Raw genomic sequence first — 22,884 nt, 5'->3', positions numbered from 1 at the left:
TAAACGGGTTTATCGGCTCAGAGATCTGATCCCAGAGCGGTTCTGAAGGATCTGAGCGCGTGTTCAGCGCAGCGTGGGTCGGGTTGAGCTGCGGTTCTGACAGCTAAAGCTGAGTTTGACCCCCACAAACATCAGGAGATTTACGTTTCCATAGTGACCGCGGGAACTGCTTCCGATCAGACAAACATGTTGATGCATGTTTCGTGACCTCAGGACTTTTTATTGGCCCATGTGCCTGTTGTATTCTGTGTTTATTCATGCACAGCATTTCTGGCTTGTGTTTTGGTGCATATAATATGAAGATGCTCTTTGGAGACAAGTAATGACAAGAAAAAGAAATGTATAGAATATACCAATAAATAAGAATTGTGTTAAAATGAGGTGTTAATAAAAAATTGATTAAAAAATAAACAAATAAATGTAATAATTATAAATATGTAATTATATTTAATTAAATTATAATAGATTTAAAAACAAATAAAATGAAAAATAATAAACTTAATTAAATATATACAATTAATAATAAATTAAAAATAACCAAAAAGAATAAACATTAAAAATGTAATATATATAACTTATTTTCTTATTTTTCATTTTATTTATAATACATTTCATTGATATATAAATTAATAATAAATTAAAAATAAACAAAAATAAAAAGTTATATAATTTATTTATGTTTATTTTTCATTTTATTTATAATACATTTCATTGATATATAAATTAATAATAAATTAAAACTAAACAAAAATAAAAAGTTATATAATTTATTTATGTTTATTTATTTATAATATGCAAAATTATTGCAAAAATAATTGACAAAAATAAGATTAAAAAATAGAAAATAAATAAATAAAATAATTGTTGTTATATTTAATTAAATGATAAATACATTATAAAAATAATACATTTAATTAAATATACAGTACATATGATAATATAATTTTATATATATATATAATTTATTTTATTATTTGTGTATTTTTTTTAAATAAGGTGATAATTGATAAAAATAAGAAATTCATTCAATAATTATACATATATAATTATATTTAAAATAAATCAAAATAAATTAGATTAAATGAATTTAAAATATATATTTAATAAAGTAATAATACATTAAAAATAATAAAATGTAAAATAATAAAATAAATAAATATACATTTATCAAGACATTATGAAGAAAAACAATCTTTGTATTAATATATGTATGTGGATGGTGTTTAATCTGCTGTTGAGGGGTAACTGTCTTCCCCCAGCGATGGGTCAGCATCTCAAAAATATCAGAAACATATATGCATGACATGCAAATGCACTGCAACATGTTTTGACAGCGTGCCGTGAACCTGGACTGTTTGTCAGTCTATAACCTCATCTGCATTGATTATCCAGCTCTGCGTTAAGTGGCTTACCATCGACATGGGTCAGAATTGATTATCTGGAATTCCCAGCTGTGTAATTGTCATTTATCGGCCGCTTGTCAGTCGAAGAGCGTCACACTATGAAGTGGACTAATACAGTTGAGATGTTTGCGTGTGTAATTGAATCATTGGTTTGCTTTGACAGGCTTGAGTATGCTAATCTCCTCAGGAGTGTGTGTTATGGTGTTATTAATGCTTTATGTTGTGACTTGCTGACTGACAACAAAATGCATGTTCTTTGAAAGCACCGAGTTTTACAGGCCTTTGCATCTGAATTCTGCATGAAAGCCTGTAAACTGATCAGAATGTAAGCTGCACTTGGTGCTGTAGAGTAGATGCGTGCATTTGTAAGTCATGATTTATTTCTTTATCGGTCGATACGTGAAGTGATGACAGAGAGAGATGTGAAAAGTGCTTAGCAAGCAAACAGCGCTGGGGAGGGAGACAGACCGATCCATCTCACTGAGAGAGACAGCGTTTTAGCTCATTATTTCTCATGCAAATAAAATAGACTACATTCAATCGAATTGAATTGGAAATTCAGATGGATAAACGTGTCTCAAACATTCAATCTGCCTGTTCCTAATTATATTCAATTTAAAGTACTTTATTAGCATGATCGTGTTTACTTACAATATTGTCTAGAAAATTAAATGTACAATATAACAATAACAAATAACCATAAAAATAAGAATGCAAAGTAATTAATATATATACATATGTGTGTGTGTGTGTGTGTGAGAGAGAGTGTGTGTGTGTGTGTCTGTGTGTGTGAGAGTGTGTGTGTGTGTGTGTGTGTGTGAGAGAGTGTGTGTGTGTGTGTGAGAGAGTGTGTGTGTGTGTGTGAGAGAGTGTGTGTGTGTGTGTGAGAGAGTGTGTGTGTGTGTGTGAGAGAGTGTGTGTGTGTGTGTGAGAGAGTGTGTGTGTGTGTGTGAGAGAGTGTGTGTGTGTGTGTGAGAGAGTGTGTGTGTGTGTGTGAGAGAGTGTGTGTGTGTGTGTGAGAGAGTGTGTGTGTGTGTGTGAGAGAGTGTGTGTGTGTGTGTGAGAGAGTGTGTGTGTGTGTGTGAGAGAGTGTGTGTGTGTGTGTGAGAGAGTGTGTGTGTGTGTGTGAGAGAGTGTGTGTGTGTGTGTGAGAGAGTGTGTGTGTGTGTGTGAGAGAGTGTGTGTGTGTGTGTGAGAGAGTGTGTGTGTGTGTGTGAGAGAGTGTGTGTGTGTGTGTGAGAGAGTGTGTGTGTGTGTGTGAGAGAGTGTGTGTGTGTCTGTGTGTGTGTGAGAGAGAGTGTGTGTGTGTGTGTCTGTGTGTGTGAGAGTGTGTGTGTGTGCGTGCGTGTGTGTGTGTGTGTGTAAGAAATACAATTGTATATAAATATTATATATAGAAAGCTTTGACTGTAAACAAGCGATAATCCTAAAATTGAAGGAGGTGTGGATGAGGTGAAAGAACAGAAGAGAGAGAGAGAGAGAGAGACAGAGAGAGAGAGAGAGAGAGAGAGAGAGAGAGAGAGAGCATCAGTCTGGCCTGTGCGCGTCTATTGTTCGCTCCGCGCGTGAACACAAAGAGTCTCGAGGCGGGTTGATTGAGCGCGAGCGCCGCGGGACCTGCAGCTCGAGGCCTCGCGCGACTCAAACCGGACGATTCTGCGCCAATAACCGCCGTTTCCCATGATTTCACACCGATTTTAACGATCATCCGCGTCCCGGGATTCGCATAAAGCCCGTGCGGAGTCGCTCGGTCCTCCGGTCCATCAGTGTTTCAGGTAACGTAAAGCTGAGGGCTTTATTTACACGGCTCTCTTTAGCCGTTATTCTGACAGACTTAGCGCTTTATTTCAACTTCACCGTCGACTTTTATTTTAACGGTTTTTTCGCGTTTATCTGATTTTGTTTTGCTGTTTTATTTAAACGATTCTTCGGTTCATGTCGGTGTTTTATTGCGCTGTTAGCATTAGCATGTAGCCGCGGGCCTCATCAGTGGGCTTTATTTATATACTCTCAAGCTCATTCAAACCTATAGAGCGGCTTTCATTACAGTTTTGCGTTATTAAAGTTTGTCAGACTGGGATTTCACAGTCAACGTGTTGTATTAGTGAATGTGTGTGTGGTAATATAGTGTATACACTGACTGATCCGTTCATGACCAGAGATTTTCACTCACAATCTGCTGTGAAAACCATCATATTCTATTTATTCACTTTTTAGATATTGTATTTCAGATATACATTTTTAAACCTTTCCATCCCAAGTATAAACGTTTTAAACTCTAGTTCTGCTACTTATAATGTAAAATATTTTCATTAAAACAATTTATGTGCAGGCATGATGTAAAATTAGTCTTGCTGCGTTTCATAAAACGTAATCAAAGTCGACATGTTATTTAGAGAAAACTCTGCTTTTCTCCTATAAGACTATTTGTTTCTATTATTATAACAGTAAGATATTCCCGTGTCAGCACACGCATTGACTCCGTAAAGTGTTTTTGCTCTTAATTCGCATTAATTTCCAGTTACTGGAAGCCATCAGCATCATCTCGAGGGCCGTTGTGGTGAAAACGGTCATTAGCAGATCAGATGATCATCGTTTCCCACTTTTCACATGCGATGGACCATTAGCCCGTTACATCAGCCAGAAAACCCACACAACATGTCTGTATGTAATCTGTATGTAATCTGTATGTTGTGCGCTGTAATGACGTCTGCTGTCCTGTATGCACTCAACTTATCATGTGCCACATTCAGACGGGAATTCGATTATGACTGTAGCCTGAAGTAATGTGCGCTGCTGCTGATGTTTTCAAGAAAGCAATTTACTGCACGGGAAGTTTGAGTTTGATTTGATTTAGTAAGTCATTAAGCAGCCGTTGAATGATATCTCTTAATGGGACGCTCTTCAGGTCTAATGCTCACGTTTTATTTACTCACTAAATGGCTAAACAGGCTGATTTCTTTCGACGTGCTTTCAGCTTTGCATCAGGTTGATGTTTTAGTCTGATTATAAATCAGAACGTTATGTGCGTATATCGCTGATCTGTTTGTGTGGGTCTTAAAAAGTCTTAAATTCATTAAGTCATGGCATTAAATGTTGCACGCACTGCATAAAAATGTAATGATTTTGTTTTTGAAATACAAATATCTAAATATTCTTAAATCAAGATGCATTTTATTTGAGATGTAAGTGTAAATGAAGTCTTAAAAAAACTGAGCAAAATTAAGTGTGTTGATGTTTAGAACAAGAACAGATTTGTCAATTGGGTATAAAAACTTGTTTTTCTTTTGAATTTAGATCATTTAAAAGAGCCCAGCAGCAGATTTTGATCAATCTGCTGTGTATTTCACAAAGAAGACCATCTTATTCTGTTTATTTCACAAGTAAACTGACTTTGTTTACTGTATTTCAGATTTGACATTTTTCCGCCTAAGAATAAATGTTTAAACTCGAGTCCTGTTACTTAGAATCTATTATTTCTTCATGAAAGCTCTTTATTTCAGATTTATTTAATTTGTCTTGCTGCATTTCATCGAACTGTTGCTAAATAATCTGAATCATGCATTTTTACATGTTATTTGGAGAAAACTAATGATCAATTTTTCATAACACAAGACTTCTTATCTTCTGTTATTGTGCGTCTCCAGTAGTGTGTCTTGATTTTAGATCTTTACGCATTTGTATCGGGAAAACAAGACAGAAATACTAAGAAAAACATCACTTGCAGTGCGATCAGAAGGTATGGTGAAAGTTGTTTTTATAATCTGGTGGTTTGGAGCAAAGCTATTCAAGCCTTAAGCTATTGTTTATTTGGAAAATGGATTGAAAAGTTGTTAGTGGCTATTGAAAGTTGTATTTTCAAGCTTTGAAGTGTTGCTAATACAAGACATTTACATTATAAGACCATATTGACATGTTGTGTTCCCCTGAATTTATTACATTTTCCTTAGTTGGTCTTAACAAGGTTTTAGAAAGTCTTCATCAGACCTGCAGCAGTGCTGCTTGTTTCCCGTGTAATATTGATAAGCGTAGCGCTGTTGTGAGAGGGATTTGTGTCCGTGAACAGTACTAACCTGTGTCCAGTGTCGTCCCCAGTGAATATTTAATGGCTCAAAGTCTGTGTTATGAATGTTTAATGAAGGATGTGCTCTGATGCCGGGACGCTGAGATTTTTATGTTTTCAGATTGAGCTTTGGACCATCCAGCATTTGCTCTGAATCTCTATGAAGCTGTTGAAATCCACATCGGACACCTGATTGTAGATGTTAATGTGTGGAAGAATCTTGTTTACATTGAGCATGTGTTGCTGCTTCAAGCTCACTGGCCGATTTTATACGTTTTCCACCGCTTTTAACTTCAGCAACATGTTTAATGGTTACAGTGTATGTTGGTTTATCTTAGATGGATATCCATGAGCATGTTTCATGTTTCTTATCAAACACATACGTCATTGTCTGGTCATGTTTCATTGCCATTTGTAGGTTACTTTGGTTTAAAAGCACCTACTTGGTAAATAGTGTCAGTGTTCTATTGTATGTAATTTTTTTATATTTATTTTTTATCAATATCATTTTAATTTCTTTTATAAAAAAATATATATATTATATATTTGCATACATTTCATACATTTCTTTATGTATTTATTTATTTTAATTTAATTTTATATTATTTTCAGTGATCTCCAGAATACAGTACCTGTAGTTTGACATGTTTTTGAGTGCTACTGTGAAATGACCAAATGTTCTTTTTCACCTTCATTCTTGTATTGTTTGTGTAATTCAATTAAAGAGTCTTGCTGTGCCGTATCACCCTCCATTTTATTATGAGCCGTGACGTTGACAGCTCTCAGATTTATTTGCGAGACACGTCAAGCGGTCATTATGAGGCGGAGCTGTTCCCGCGACAGCAGGGGTCGTGACCTCATTGTGGCTGAATGCATCATGTTATAGATGTGTTTAATTGGCGGGATGGAGACGGTGAGGGGTATGGCTGACCTCCGCCCCATGCTCTGTTTATGGAGGGTCTTTACTGCTTTAGGGTCTTTACACACACACACACACTATACATTCACTCTTTCACATAGGTCCATTCAAAATCAGCATCTCTGTGTTTTAGCATCACTGGAACAATCAGCATGCAGCACTGGAATAGCCTGAAGTCTCTTCTGTTCACCAAGGCTGTATTTATTTGATCAAAACTACTGTAAAAATTGTGACATATTATTACAAATTAAAATAGCTATTGTCTGTGTAAATATGTTAAACTGTAATTTATTTCTGTGATCAAAGCTGTATTTTCAGCATCATTACTCCAGTCTTCAGTGTCACATGATCTTCAGAAATCAGTATAATATGCTGATTTGCTGCTCAAGAAACATTTCTGATTATTATCAATGTTGAAAACAGTCGTGCTGCACAATACTTTTGTGGAAACAGTGATATATTACCATTCAGAAGATTGAAGTAAGAAATATTTAAGAAAAAAAAGGAAATTAATACTTATCAAGGATGCATTGAATTGATCAAAAGTGTCAGTAAATACATTCATAATGTTACAAAAGATTTCTATTTCAAATAAACGCTGTTCTTTTGAACTTTCTATTCATCTGTGAATCCTGAAATATTAAATGTATCACGGCTTCCACAAAAATATTGTGCAGCACAACTGTTTTCAACATTGATAATAATCAGAAATGTTTCTTGAGCAGCAAATCAGCATATTATACTGATTTCTGAAGATCATGTGACACTGAAGACTGGAGTAATGATGCTGAAAATACAGCTTTGATCACAGAAATAAATTACAGTTTAACAGATATTCACATAGAAAACAGCTAAATTATAATAACATGTCTCAATTTGTACTGTATTTTGATCAAATAAATGCAGCCTTGGTGATTTTGCAAAACTACAAATCCTACAATTAGGCTAATCAACTATATTGTATTTATTGTATTGCTTTTATTGTAATTATTTGTAATGAACAAATAATTATTTTATAGTTGTTGCGACCATTTATAAAAGTATTAAACCACTTGAGGATGCGTGTTTGTGATATTTCCCACTCTTAATGAAGTTTTAGTATCTCTGTGTACTGATATGAATGTGAATTCATTCAATTCTCCTGATGTTTGACTAATGAATGTTGAACATGTTCATCTCTCTTTCTCTTCTCGCGCAGGCTGTTCCTCCAAGTCGTTCAAGCTGTACTCCCCAAAGGAGCCCCCCAACGGAAGCGCTTTCCCCCCCTTCCACCCCGGCACCATGCTGGACAGAGACGTGGGGTGAGTCCGTCTGTTTCAAAAGCAGTATCAGCTCAGAATCAAGGCATATTATAACTCGCTTATAAATATATAGTAGGGCTGCTCTATTATGACAAAAATCATAATCACGATTATTTTGGTCAGTATTGTAATCACGATTATGAGTGGGCCATATGACCAAAACTTTAAATGAATAATTTATTTAAAGATAACAATATATATATTTATTCCATGGTCTGTCTGAATACTGGATTCTGATTGGCTGGCAGGTATGCAGTAAAACCGTTTAATGCACAGGTAGTTCCAAGTCAGTCTATATTAATGCGCTGCTTTAATTGATGCACACTAACCAACATCAGACATCATTGGAAAGCTTATTTATTCAGCTTTCAGATGATGCATAAATCTCAATTTTAAAAAATTGACCCTTATGACTGGTTTTGTGGTCCAGGGTCACATTTATGAATAATCTAATTTAAAACAAAAGAACATAGTCTTCACTGTAATAATTAAACTTAATTTGTTACTTATTAAAGCTACAAAAAATCCTTCAATCAAGAGCATTGAGTGATTTTGTCTTTGTTGTTTGATTAATATTAAGCACACAATCGCAGCAGGAAGATTAGGCTGCTGTCACTTTAAGAGCCGCACTGATTCAATTTACTGTTACACACGTATTTTCATTCTCAACTGTTTACGTTCATTTATTACATGACCGACGAGGGTTTACGTGAATAACCACTAAGCGCCGCATTTTGACACATTTTTAGCGTGTATTTGACCCTTTAGGCGCGCACCTTGAGCTAAAAGATGACTTTTATGTCCGTGTTCTGAGTGCATCCACAGAAATCCTCCCGAGGAACAGCGCAAGTTCTCTTTCGCGCTTTTAAAAACATGAATACATCTAATCAACTTAAATAAATCAAGCACGTCCCATTTTGCAAAAGTCACGTTACATGATTTTACTGATTTGCGCGTGAAATTGGGCTTTTATGGAGGAGCGAAAGGGGGCGGAATGGGTTGCAATAATTGTTTTATCTCGATTATTATATTTTCATAATCGTTGGAGGCCGAAATCGAAACTGTATTTCGATTAATTGCTCAGCCCTAATATATAGAACTAAAAACTATCCACAAAGAATAATTTATGATGTGCATGAGTGGCCGTTAATGGAGAGTGTTTCAAATCAGTCACTTGTGATGTTCCTGTGAGCGTCTGTGAGGACAGAAGAGCGTTCAGCTGCATCAGCAGTCAGTGGATGTTTCTGTCAGATAGCGGGAGCAGGAAGTGCCAGCTGTCAATCAGTGTCCAGGAAGTGGGTGGGGCTTCCCTTGTGGCAGGGCAGTAAAGTCTAGCGGGTGTCATATCTACTCTGGCACACTGATAAATGCAGAAAACGACTCTCTTCCTGACTGCGATGGTGCCTGCAGGCAGAGAACTGCACTTGCTCACTTCACAGTGTCTGGATGCGTTACAGTCTGCTTTATGACCTCATGTGTGCGTTTATAAAGCATGTTATGTGAGCTTTGTGAGGTTTGACATGATCTTTCATGGCTATTTGCTTTGTGTTGTTTCTGCAGCCCGACGCCCATGTATCCCCCCACATACCTGGAGCCAGGCATCGGGTGAGACATTTACATTTAGTCATTTAGCAGATGCTTTTATCCAAAGCGACTTACAAGTGAGGACAATGGAAGCAATCAAAATCAACAAGAGAGCAATGATACGCAAATGCTATGACAAGTCTCACATTTACGCATCTTTATTTTATTTAAAATATCATTTATCAGTATCATATTTGATCATCAGGTTTTTATGCCTCATATAGTCTGATATAGTGAGAATATGGAGGAAAAACAGCTCAATTTTATTCAGAGACTCGAACTGAGCAGAAATATGACTTGGGTGCAGATGCTGATATTTCTATGATGAAATTCTGATGCTTGTAAATCACTGAGATCTTTATAACAGTGCAGCAGATACTGACATAAAATGATCTAAATATCAGTCGTCTCTATATCTCCAGTAATAATAAGATGAGATGTAGAGAGCCGCAGCCCTGCAGAGTTTTGCTTCAACCCTAATCAAACACACCTGAACAAGCTAATCAAGGTCTGAAGGGTTACTAGAAAGCTACAGGCAGGTGAGTTTTTATTAGGGTTGGAGCTGAACTCTGCAGGGCTTGCGGCTCTCCAGGACCGGAGTTCGCCACTGCTAGAGACAGAAGACATGAGGAGATTGTGTGTGAAACAGGTTTAACAGCAAAGTTTGATCATTTAGAGGCCTTGAGTATCAAACGTGATACTGTAGCTGTTAAAACGTGCAGGTTCTATATTAGGATATTTATTATTATAAGCACTATGATGTAGGGCTGTCAAAATGACTAAAACTAAATTCGAATTTTCTACTTAAATATTATCAAAATTCGAATTTTAATACAAAGGACCGAAAACCAATCACAAAGAGTAGGCTACTTTCTTCATTTAAAAACATGAGATACAGTGGGATGGGGAAAACCTCCATAAAGTCTTGAGACATGTTTTTTTAAAAGTTGAACTTACATTAATTTTACATGGCTTTCTAAACATGCGGCTCTCTCGTGCCAGACGCCAGTGCAACGCTGATAGACGTCCCTCTAGAAAATTTGATAAATATGCGTTCTGTGTGAACGGCTTGGTTTCAGTTTCGCCGTAAACAATATCTTCTCCACACTGATGCACTAGTTTTCCGCAATATATTGAATGAACAACGCAGCAGCGCCGCATCTAGTGGGTTCAACTCATAGACTGTATAAAAAGGTTCAACTGGATAGGCTAACAAAAGCATTAAAATGCAATGACACTTACATCGTCGTCGCATTTCGTGCGCCACTGTGACGGCTGACACAGACCTAAAATTAGAATGCAATGTTTTTGCATTCGAATGTTGATTTTTTTTATTTTTTTTTATTCTACGAATATTCGAAATTCGATTTTTTTTTTGACAGCCCTACTATGTTGATTCTATTAGTGTATATAAAGTTCATGAGTCTCAGTGTTTGTCTGTGAGTGTTAAAACAAGTCTGTATTTCTCAGGAGACACACACCTTACGGGAATCAGACAGACTACAGGATATTTGAACTCAATAAGCGGCTTCAGAACTGGACAGAGGTGAGGCGGATCTGCTTTTCTGTTTACATTTATAGCTCTGTCTTCCTCAGTCTTAACTATCAGCACTTTAAACATTTTAATAATTTAAGGTGCTTTTGATATGCCTGACATAAACCCTATAACGCTAGCACAGAAGCATCTGTCGGCTCCAATGAATGATATCAGAGAGCCGTCTCTTACTGTTTTTCTCTCTCAGGAGTGTGATAATCTGTGGTGGGACTCTTTCACTACTGAATTCTTTGAGGATGACGCTATGCTCACCATCACGTTTTGTCTGGAGGACGGTCCTAAACGATACAGTGAGTATCACTTATCAGACGTTTAAAGATGTTTGTGTTAAATGATTCTCAATAAATGTATCTAGAGACATTGAGGCCTGATATTAAGATCTGTGTCAGGTGATCCGATCGCAAGTGGTCTATTGAGACAGTTTGCACTTGGCGTTACCATGTAACTCATGACTACACTGAGAAAAATGTGTAGGATTTACTTTGAAACAGTTTTCATTTAGAAATTGTTAGTAAATTTCACAAATAATTACAAAAAAGGCAAGTAACACATTGAATTAAATGTGAAATTTTGAAGTAGAAAAACTGAAGTAGTACTTTCTTGTAAAAAAAAAAAAAGTTTTGTTTAATTTACAACTCAAAAAAAAAAATTTTTTTATAGTGTGCATGTTACTCATTATGCCATTGAGTAAAAAAAATACTAGAACTTCAAATTTTATATGTATCAGCTTTAATGCACTTATCAAAATAACAAAAGCAGTCAGATGTCAAAAGTTTTAATGACAAAAATAACTATTCAAAATTTAACATTTAACTTACAATCTACAAAGGAGTGGGAAAATCTGTTAATTTAATGTCACAAACTTTACAAAATAAGTTATTTATTATTATTATATATTTTTTTTTTTTTACAAAATCTGTAATTTGTTTGGATGCAGTAAGACTCCTGCAGATGCAGCAGAAAACACGTGGCTCACGTTTGCATTTTCACTGGCCATAATTCTGAGCTTGAAATCAAGATTAGGCATTAAATAATGCATGTGATTGTCCTGCATGTGAAAATTGGCTGAAAATTGAACAGATAGTTGTGATCTGGCTTAAATTCTCCAACTCCAACTTTATTTATAAAGCACCTAATAAAACCACTAAGTTGACCAAAGTGCTATATAGTAAGTTCAATTAAAAGAAAATCAGACCAGAATCATGTGTTTGTGGTGCTTTTCTGTTGAATAAGGACAATATAAGACTTCTTCACTGCACAAATGGTTGTCAAAAGCAAAAATGCTACAAACAGCATCATATTTTGTACAAAAGTATGACATGATTGAGCAAAACATACTATTTTTGGAATCAACACCTCAAAATCAGCAAGAAACTAGTATTGTATTTCATTCAGCAAATGGTGTTATCATTTGCACTACAAATAGGATGCAACGTCTGAATTTGGTTTGAATGATCGGATTGCTTAAGACAAACATTACCAGCTGTAATTAAGGTTTGAGTTATTTATAGGAATTATGAAAAATGACACTAAATGGCACAGTAACCGTCAACTGTTCACATTTAGTTACAGATTCTCATGAAATAACAACCAGTATGTTTAAGAATTAAATTGGTTCCTTGTCCTCCTTATTGTGTCTCACAGCGATTGGCCGGACGCTGATTCCTCGTTACTTTAGGAGTGTGTTTGAAGGCGGCGCCACTGAGCTCTACTACATTCTCAAGCACCCTAAAGAGTCCTTCCACAGCAACTTTGTGTCTCTGGACTGTGATCAGTGTACGATGGTCACGCAGAACGGCAAACCCATGTTCACACAGGTGTGTGTGTGTGATGTTTAATGTGATGTTCAGCGTAGGGCTGCACGATTAATCGAATGCGATTGTCATGTGCATCTCGTCAGTAAAGCCGGTTTTGTGATTAGTAGTAAATCTCCAGCACGTGCTTTCAGATAGAGCAGCGTTTACTACAAAGAGCTGTAGTTCACTGACAAGCTACGCAAAAATCGCATTCAGATTTAATCGCGCGATTATGAAATCGAAGAAATCGTTCTGCGATTATGAAAGCTGTTTGCGTAGCTTCTCCGTGTAGTAAATGCTGCTTCATCTGAAAAATACCACATTTAATAACATGTTTTTACTCCAAACTCACTTCATAACGTCTGTCGCGTGTTTGAAATAAATCCTTCTGTGAGATGATGTGGCTTCTTACACAGAATAAGGCACGCAACATATTTCATAGCATTCTAAGCAGTGATAAAGGCATTGCATTATTATATACTTTGTTATAATGAAAATTATAATGATAATTCTAATAAGAACTCAGATAAATCATATATTGTGGTAGTCGTGTGTTTATTAGTCACGCTGAATCAATGAAAGCTAATCTCACATCATAAAAGCCGATGTGCAAGTACGTTTAACCACTTACATTACTCAGCCGAACGCACAAGTGCTCTTCTTCGTGAGCATTTGAGTGTGCGGTTAAAAACTAACCTAGAGCGCCATCTGCTGTTAAAAACTAAGCTCAGAATCAATTCGAGAGAGAATCACGATGCATTCCGAAAATCTCAGAATCGATCCACGAATCGCGATGCATCGATTTATTGTCCCAGCCCTATGCAGCTTTAGCCTAATCGTGATTGTGATTTCATTTCGATTTATTGTGCAGCCCTAGTTCAGCGGGATGTTTCTGTGGTGTGTGTGTAACTCTGCTGGTCTCCTCAGGTGTGTGTGGAGGGCCGTCTGTACTTGGAGTTCATGTTCGATGACATGATGAGAATAAAGACGTGGCATTTCAGCATCCGGCAGCACAGGGAGCTCATTCCCCGCAGCATCCTGGCCATGCATGTCAGTTCCTCTTCCTGCATCTCACAGCGTTTCTTCTTCTAGCTGGTGTTTCATACCTGATGATGGTGTGATTTTGTGTCCGTCTCAGGCTCAGGACCCACAGATGTTGGATCAGCTGTCCAAAAACATCACCAGATGCGGCCTGTCAAACTCCACCCTCAACTACCTCCGAGTACGAACACCACAACACAACACTGTGACGTCTTCTACAGCTTTCATTCAGCTGATTAGTAACTAGGGCTGTCGATTTAACACATTAATTTGGTGCGATTAATTATGGAAAAAATGATGTGTTAAAATGATTAACGCATTTAACTCACCCGCCAGACCTGTACATCATCTTACATTGTTAACAAACATGATGCAGGACGACTGACTGCATGATGAAGCAGAATACAGTTGTATACCTCTAAAATTCAAAACAAAGCAGAACTGTTGTGCATCTGATCAACACACAGCAGTGATTCATTACTGAATAAATCCACAGTTTTTAGCAAATCAAGTGAACAAGTGATTCACTGACTCATTCATAAAGATCAGTCTCTTGCTTCATTTCTGAATGAATATGAATCAGCTGAATCAGCTGTTTAATTGAATTGAGTCAATGATTAAATGACTCATTCATTAAGACTTGCTTCATCTGAATGAATCAGCTGTTTGAACAAATCAGTTGAATGAATGACTGAATGACTCCCTCATTAAGACAGCGCCTCGCTGCCACCTACTGGCACATTAAAAAAAAACTAATTTCATATTTCACATTTTTAAAACCCATTAATGCCCATTTAAAACCCATTCAGCATTATTCGTGCAATTCTAATTCAGTCTGTGTAAATACACCTAAATGCTATGTTGAATCAAAATATTTTTTTAAAGTTACTTTTTTCATGTTTATTCAATGCTTTTCTCATCTAACACAATAATGACTGTAAATGATCTTTTGTGAGGTAATTTCGCAGCCCAAATTGATGTCCAGTTAATTTGCAAGTATTTAGATTAATCGGCACAGCATGTAATTAATTGCATTAAACATTTTAATTGCTTGACAGCCCTATTAGTAACGTGTCTTTTTGTGCGTCTCGGTCTCAGTTGTGTGTGATCCTGGAGCCCATGCAGGAGCTGATGTCCAGACACAAGACGTACAGTCTGAGTCCCAGAGACTGTCTGAAGACGTGTCTGTTCCAGAAGTGGCAGAGGATGGTGGCTCCTCCAGGTCAGGAGGCGTTCGTGTCTCTCAGAGACTCTGCTGGTGTTTGTGTAGCGTGTGTTTGAGCTTGTGTGTGTCGCGTCTTTCCGCAGCTGAGCCGGCCAGACAGGCGCCGAGTAAGAGACGGAAGCGCAAGATGTCGGGCGGCAGCAACATGAGCGCCGGCGGCGGGTCCAATAACAACAGCAACAGCAAGAAGAAGAGCCCAGCAAACAGTTTCCCGCTGTCCAGTCAGGTCCCAGTGAGTAACCAATCACGCGTCATCTTACAGCATAAACACACGCAACAGTTTACAGTCAGTTTACTGAAGTAACAAAAGCTAGCCAGTCAAAAAAAGGGATATGCAATGTTATTAAAAAAGAAGCATCTAAAGAGGTATAGCAGCCTGGGGTGAAGCTAAAGAGTGACTTTATGCCAATAAACTGAAGCCCGTTTTATGACACTTCCTATGATATTAATCAGGTAACTTAGATACATAACATAGACGTAACATTACAACTTGTATCTGCACAAAAGGATGCAAATGCCAGTGAACTTTCAGTTACGAGAGAGAGAGAGCTCCCGCCATGATGCGCTTTCATAACAGCGTGCTGAAACACGGGCAAGGAATTTACTATAGATTTCACATTCTATAAAGTTCTCATTATAATGCTATGTTTCTGGCAGATTTGAGCTATATTTTCATCTACATTATCAAGTGATTCCTGAAATCGCATGCGCGTTTTCGAAGCCATACGAAGTACGAAAACAATTTTAATTGAAGTATGCTTTTGAACAAATATGACGAAAAAGGCACTGATGCATTATTATAACATCAGTATTTAAAAAAAAAGAAACATTAAAAATCAATATTGGGCATTGCATTTGAGCACAAAACACTGGTAATATGCAGCGCATTCAGCATGTTAATAAATGCTAATATCCCAGCGCATCCTATGTTAGATTAATCAGATATGTATGTAGCTAACCCAGACATCACTACGTGACTTCGAAGCCATGCTTCTTTCTTTTCTCACGTCTATACTTTGGACAGCATGCTGTGGCCAGCTAAACAATCAGAGCCCAAAGTGCTGCTATAACTATAAAAATATATATTTTTCCACCATCATCGTTTTCATGATCGATCATCGCTGTCGCGGCCAAGTACTCGAGTACTCGATTGCTGTTGCACATCCCTAATATGTATGCATGTATATTTATACATTTATGTAGTTTATAATGTGTGTACAGTGGTGGCCAAAATTATTAGAACACTAGGATTTTCAGCGGCTAAGAAATGGTTTTAAGTTTACATTTACATTTAGTCATTTAGCTGATGCTTTTATCCAAAGCGACTTACAAAGTAGAAGCAATCAGACCAACGAGAGAGCAACAATATACAAGTGCTGTGACAAGTCTCAGTTAGTCTAGCACAGTGCACATAGCAAGGTGTTTTTAAAAAATTTTTATATATAAATAAATCAATTAGACCGAATAGGTAAGTGCTAGTATTAATTGGTCAGGTGATGGCGAAAAAGATGTGTCTTTTAGATGTTTTTTGAAAATGGCTAAAGACTCAGCTGCTCGGATTGAGATAGGCAGGTTGTTCCACCAGCTGGGAACAGTCCAGAAAAAGGTCCGTGAGAGTGATTTTGTGCCTCTTTGGGATGACATCACGAGGCGTCGTTCACTTGCAGAACGCAAGCTTCTGGAGGGCGCGTAGGTCTGAACTAGCGGGTTTAGGCATATTGGTGCAGTGCCAGTGGTTGTCTTGAAGGCAAGCATCAGTACCTTGAATTTGATGCGAGCCGCTATTGGTAGCCAGTGCAAAATTATGAAAAGAGGTTTGACATGGGCTTTCTTTGGCTCTTTGAAGACCACTCTCGCTGCGGCGTTCTGGATCAGTTGAAGAGGCTGGATAGTACGTGCCGTAAGACCCGCCAAGGGAGCATAACAATAGTTCAGTCTGGAGAGAACAAGAGCTTGGACAAGGAGATGTGTGGCCTGCTCTGATTGGAAGGGTCTAATCTTCCTAACGTTGTATAAGGCAAATCTGCAGGACCGGGCCATTGCAGCAATAAGGCCTTTGAAACTTAACGAAACCTCAGGAGGACACGGCCAAATGTTACAGCTCGTTGAAGACCACTCTGGCTGCTGCATTCTGCACAAGTTGCAGAGGCTTGATAGTACATGCCGGAAGGCCCGCCAAGAGAGCATTACAATAGTCCAGTCTGGAGAGAACAAGAGCTTGGACAAGGAGTTGTGCGGCCTGCTCTGATAGGAAGGGTCTACTCTTCCTAATGTTGTATAAGGCAAGCCTGCGGCCATTGTAGCAATATGGTCTGTGAAGCTTGACTGATCATCCATCACAACTCCAAGGTTCTTGGCTGTCCTCGAAGGAGTTATGGTTGACGAACCCAGCTGTATAGAGAGGTTGTGATGAAGTGCTGGGTTGGCTGAGACCACGAGCAGTTCTGTCATTAGCAAGGTTGAGTTGAAGGTGATGATCCTTCATCCTGCCAGAAATATGTCTCAGACAGGCTGCAATGCGAACAGCTACTGTCGGATCATCTAGTTGGAATGAGAAGTAGAGTTGAGTGTCATCAGCATAGCAGTGATAAGAAAAGCCATGCTTCTGAATGATGGATCCTAAAGATGACCAAGCACTGGTCCAAGCACTGAGCCTTGAGGAACCCCAGTAGCAAGAAGTTGTGACTTAGAAACCTCACCCCTCCAAGACACCCTGAAGGACCTACCAGAGAGGTAAGACTTGAACCACTGGAGTGTGGTTCCTGAGATGCCCATCTTCATGAGGGTGGACAGGAGGATCTGGTGGTTAACTGTGTCAAAAGCAGCAGACAGATCCAGCAAGACGAGATAATGAGATTAAATAAGTCAGTTATCTTTTGCTGTAGTGTGTCAGTAGGAAATATCAGTTTACATTTCCAAACATTCATTTGGCCATTAATTGTAATAATGCAGTGAGATGTTTGTGCTCCACACAGAGATCTGATCTGATCATCATCAGTCTGTCTGGAGTCACATGAAGAAACAGAACAAACTGAGACAGACTCAATCCAGAAGAACTCTGTCTCCAAGATGCTTCAAGAAACCCACCAGCAAAGCTACAGTGCTGTTAAAAGTTTTAGGCACTTGTGTAAAAATGCTGTAAAATGAGGATGCTGTCAAAAATAATGTCATAAATAGATTTTCTTTATCAATTAACTTCTGTTAACTAAATCAACATTTGGTGTGAGCATCCTTTGCGTTTAAAGCAGGTTTTGCTCTCGGTGCACTTGCTCATAGTTTTTCAGGAAGCTTTGCAGGTAGGTTTCTTGAAGCATCTTGGAGACGTTCTTCTGGATTTAGAAGAATTTATATACATATATATATATCATGTGTGTGTGTGTGTGAGAGAGAGATTTTTTTTGTGCCAAAAATAGTCTATATATACATATAACCAATTTTTTTCCCCTAAATGGCGTTTCTAATGCTAATGGTCTATTTTGGTGTGCTCAGGATGTGATGGTGGTGGGCGAGCCCACGCTGATGGGCGGTGAGTTCGGGGACGAGGACGAGCGTCTGATCACGCGGCTGGAGAACACGCAGTTCGACGCGGCTAACGGCATCGACGACGAGGACAGCTTTAACAACTCGCCCACGCTGGGAGCCAACAGCCCCTGGAACAACAAGCCTCCATCCAGCCAGGAGGGCAAGAACGACAACCCCACCTCACAGGCGTCTCAGTGAGACTCGGGGCGGGGCCAGGGAGCGTTGGGCATCCAATGGGAAGAAAGAGGTGCGGTCGACTCATCTACCTGCAGTAGCTGGTCTTCCTGTCGGCAGAGGAAGTGAACCTGGAGGACCAGAGATGAGCGTCACACCACAACAGAAACCGTTTACTTGACACAGGACAGTTTTTATTCACACACTCGTGGTTTTGTTGGTGATTTATGAGGAGCCTGTAGATAGTTCATATGTTTAAGTTAAGATGAAGCAGAGAAATCTGACCACGTAAAACGCCAACAAGACCAAGAAATATCCAGCTCCTGTTTCACTCACAAGAAATGACATTTTGCATGAGGAAAATATGATTTTTTTTTAAAAGATAATTTTCACTTTTAATACTGTTTTGTATGGAAGCTTGTTTCCGCCACTGAATAAAAATAAAAAAGGTAATTTCAACTTTCTATCTCACAATTCAGACTTTTCTTTCCCTCAGAATTTTTTGTAAAATTCTGACTTTTTTCTCGCAACTGCGAGTTTGTATCTTATGACTCTGACTTTTTCTTGCAATTGTGAGTTTTTATTTCACGATTTGTGACTTTCTCAAGCAATTGCAACTTTTTATCTCAATTCTGAATTTTTTTCTCAGAATTGCTACTTTTTGTCTCGCAATTGCAACTTTTTATCTCATAATTCTAACTTTTTTTTTTCTCGCAAATGCAACTTTTTATCTCATAATTCTGACTTCTCGCCATTGCGACTATCTCATAATTCAGATTTTTTTTTCTTGCAATTGCGACATCTCACAATTGTTTTTTTTTTCTCAAAATTGGTGATAACTCAAAATATAAACAAATTGTAAAAAAAAAATCTTTTTCCTCTGAATTGAAATTGCAATTGCGGGTTTATCTCTCAATTCTGAGAAAAATAGTCAGAATTGCGAGAAAAAAGTCGCAATTACCTTTTTAATTTTTTAATTAGCTTCCATAGTTTCGTTACTGTATTGCAACGAGAGAATTTTTTTTAAATGTGAATCAGCATAAATCAAAACACTAGCGTTCTTATTCTCTTGTTTTGCATTACAGTAATGAGAATTTTCTGGGGAAATCATAATTTTAATGCAAACAAACTAATGGTTCTAATAGTAGGCTAGATATTTTCCTTCAGCAGAATGTCGTTTCTTATGTTTGGAGTGAAATATCAAACACAACCGATTAATTTGCAGTCTCACATCTTCCTCTGATTGCTGGAGGATGCTTAATATCACATCAAGAGCGTTTTGGAGAATTGTATCCGTGTTTTATACCAGCCTCTATTTCCCTAGAATGTTTTATTTGATTATTTTGGTTTCTTTCTTTACCGATGTTGAAAGCTGCAAACCAAGGAGTAACCGAACCGTCGAGGTCCTTAAAGAGTTCAAGCCTCAGATTCTATTGGTTTGTCTTATGTTTAAAGAGAGTGGTTTAGTGTGGGCTCTGATTGGGTTTCGTGTACTTGTGCTTGTATATTTAAGGTAGTAGCAGAGTTCTGTATAACTGTATTGAGATGTATTCCTCCTTAAATTGGAAACAAAGTAACTTGCGTTACTTATTTGAAAAAGTAACTCTGATATTCTCTTGTAAATTAAAAAGTAATGCGTTACTTTACTAGTTACTTGAAAAAAAGTAATCTGATTACGTAACTCGCGTTACTTGTAATGCGTTACCCACAACACTGCTTAAACCACAAATTAACCATGCTTTTCCTACACTAACCATAGTTTAACCATGATATTGTAGTAAAACTGTGGTTATACAAAAGAGGGAATTTGTATTTGTGTATTTTGTTTTTTCTTTGTTTTTATAACTGTCCTGCCTTCATGGTTTGATGTTTGGTACTGTTTAATAATAATAAAAATAAAAAAAGTTAAAAAAAATTATAAGCATATTTCCACTCCAAAGATAACATCCAACACAAATCTATAGTGAAACACTCCATTAATATGACTAGCTGCAGCTCAAAACACATGTTAGATGGAAACACTGCTTTATGATGGAGTTTGCAGCTTAATTCACTATATCTGAAATAGTTTGAGCTGCAGCTCAATAGAAATCATCTGAAAGCATCCAGTCTCTCGTAGCATTGAAGTCAATGTTCAGTTTATCAGTGTATACTGTAATAAATATTAGAGAAATGATTGTTGTGTGTGATTGTATGAGTCTATATAGAGTGATAGTCAAAGTAAAAAGAGCAGATGAACACAAAACAGCAGAACTACATAAAGTTAAAGAGGCTAAGCTTTAGCATTCAGCTGAACTCTAAAAATAAGAACCAGTTTTTATAAATAACAGAATAACAGTAAACAGTTTTTTTTACATTATTTGTTTATTTTGTGCACTGTTTGACAGTGTCGCTTTTGTGTATTGCATTATATTAGTTTTCATACTATCCATCCTAAATAGTATGTGAGATTAGAATAAGTGTGTCCCAAAGCGTAGTATGTTGAAACGAGTATGCCAGAAGTCCCCGGATGGTCTACTATTTCAGGTCGATTAGTTCAAGCCTCAGATTCTATTGGTTTGTCTTATGTTTAAAGAGAGTGGTTTAGTGTGGGCTCTGATTGGGTTTCGTGTACTTGTGCTTGTATATTTAAGGTAGTAGCAGAGTTCTGTATAACTGTATTGAGATGTATTCCTCCTTAGAGTTACATAAAGCCATTCTGAATCAAACGTATAAAAAAAAAAAAAAAAAAAAAAGCAAAACGTGAAATATTAAAACACACCAACCTCGTCTTTTCCCCTCTTGATTATTTTTTTAATTTGCATACGACTGATGAATTGAAATCAAGGGCACAGTCTGTGTTTGTTACCTGATTGTTTCAGATTTTGATGAAATCCATTTCTGCCGCAGACTTCAGTGTTCGTCTGTTTCTTCATCTTCTGTTCTCCGTGTGTTTAAGGGAGACCAACTGTGATCAGCTAGTCGTGTTTCAGTAACATGTTAGTTGTTTTATTTCACACACACACACACCCAATACTGCTGAAACTCAGACTAATCACATTTTTGTACTATTTGATTATTATTTCCTCTCTCTTTCTGACCAGCTGAATCGATCTGAATTAATTCTAAAGGTCTGCACTTGAAACAAACTGGTGATCTTTTCCACCTTTAACCTTGTAGATGCTCCTCTTTGATATAACTTTGTTTTCTTCATTTCTGCCCTTGATTAAATTAATGTATGGAACCAATAAAATATGAATTTTCACTTTAAGGATTTCTGCGTCTGTGTGATTTATAGTTTATATATGTATATGAGAATTACAATATGTATCATATATATGTATATTAATTATTTAATATTTTAAATATTTATGTTTGTTTTATATCTGTGTATATGTTTCTGGATGGAGTTTATTGATCATCAGTTTAAAATAACTGAACATATTTATTTAATAATCTAGAATTAAGTAGTAAATATAAGTAGATATGAATAATATTCATATGTATTGAAATGTGTATTTTAACAGTATATAATAAAAGTATAAATATTTGTATGTGTATATATATATATATAGCATTCATATATTTATACGAGTATAAATATGAAAAAAATTATATTGTAAATACATTATAAATTTATATATTTTACATTGTATGTGTGTAGCTCAGTCATCGTTAGTTGAAATTTAAAAAATAAAATAAAATAGAATTATTAATATATAAATATTAGAATATATAATTAATATTCATAAATATATTAATATTACAAATAATTTTATATCATATTAAAATATAAATAATAGTAAGAATTACATATATTTTATGTATTTATATACACATTTATAGATCTATAAAGACTTTAAAAATGTAAACAAACTTTCTAAACTAAACAAAGTCCATGCAAGTGACATCAATGTGTCTCTAATTATTTATGCACTAATTATTTATCCTGTGTGTCCTCTTAAAGTGAACAAAACACAGTTATAGTTAAACCCAGTGTTGGGGAAAGTTACTTTTAAAAGTAATGCGTTACAATGTTGCGTTACTCCCTAAAAAAGTAACTAATTACGTTACCTAGTTACTTTTTATGGAAAGTAATGCGTTACGTTACTTTTGCGTTACTTTTAAAATCTGGACAGGGTTTGCTTGTTTGTTTTTAAAATAAAAAAGTTCTATTTATAGCAAATATAAAAGCCCTTTCACACCAAAAAGTCTAAAGAATAAACCTCAGGCTGAAGGAAAAGTAAATTCACGTCTGTACAGTAGAACGCAGGAGAAGAAACCCTCTTCAGCAATAAAAAAACAATGAAGCACAATTGTTA

General features: G+C 36.7%; 1 protein-coding gene across 4 annotated transcripts in view; it reads left to right on the top strand.

Moving 5' to 3' along the window:
• Nucleotides 1–18,954, top strand: part of ldb1b (LIM-domain binding 1b) — a 30,379-nt gene extending 11,425 nt beyond the window's left edge. For 2 of the 4 annotated variants that reach the window (XM_016518701.1, XM_016518702.1), the window contains exons 2-11: nt 7,584–7,686; nt 9,247–9,291; nt 10,741–10,816; nt 11,013–11,115; nt 12,470–12,642; nt 13,549–13,671; nt 13,760–13,843; nt 14,761–14,884; nt 14,971–15,119; nt 18,377–18,954. In XM_016518701.1, the coding sequence (XP_016374187.1) occupies nt 7,584–7,686; nt 9,247–9,291; nt 10,741–10,816; nt 11,013–11,115; nt 12,470–12,642; nt 13,549–13,671; nt 13,760–13,843; nt 14,761–14,884; nt 14,971–15,119; nt 18,377–18,607 (1,211 nt within the window). In that variant the 3' untranslated portion in view covers nt 18,608–18,954. Of the gene's footprint in view, nt 1–3,089; nt 3,179–7,583; nt 7,687–9,246; nt 9,292–10,740; nt 10,817–11,012; nt 11,116–12,469; nt 12,643–13,548; nt 13,672–13,759; nt 13,844–14,760; nt 14,885–14,970; nt 15,120–18,376 lie in introns of those variants that run through there. The other 2 variants (XM_016518704.1, XM_016518703.1) reach the window with 2 other exon arrangements.
• The last annotated feature ends 3,930 nt before the right edge of the window (nt 18,955–22,884 follow it).

The sequence above is a fragment of the Sinocyclocheilus rhinocerous genome, unplaced genomic scaffold (genome assembly GCF_001515625.1).
Source record: "Sinocyclocheilus rhinocerous isolate Xijiao unplaced genomic scaffold, SAMN03320098_v1.1 scaffold1050, whole genome shotgun sequence".
NCBI lineage: Eukaryota > Metazoa > Chordata > Actinopteri > Cypriniformes > Cyprinidae > Sinocyclocheilus > Sinocyclocheilus rhinocerous.
This window is presented reverse-complemented; position numbering and strand designations above follow the sequence as displayed.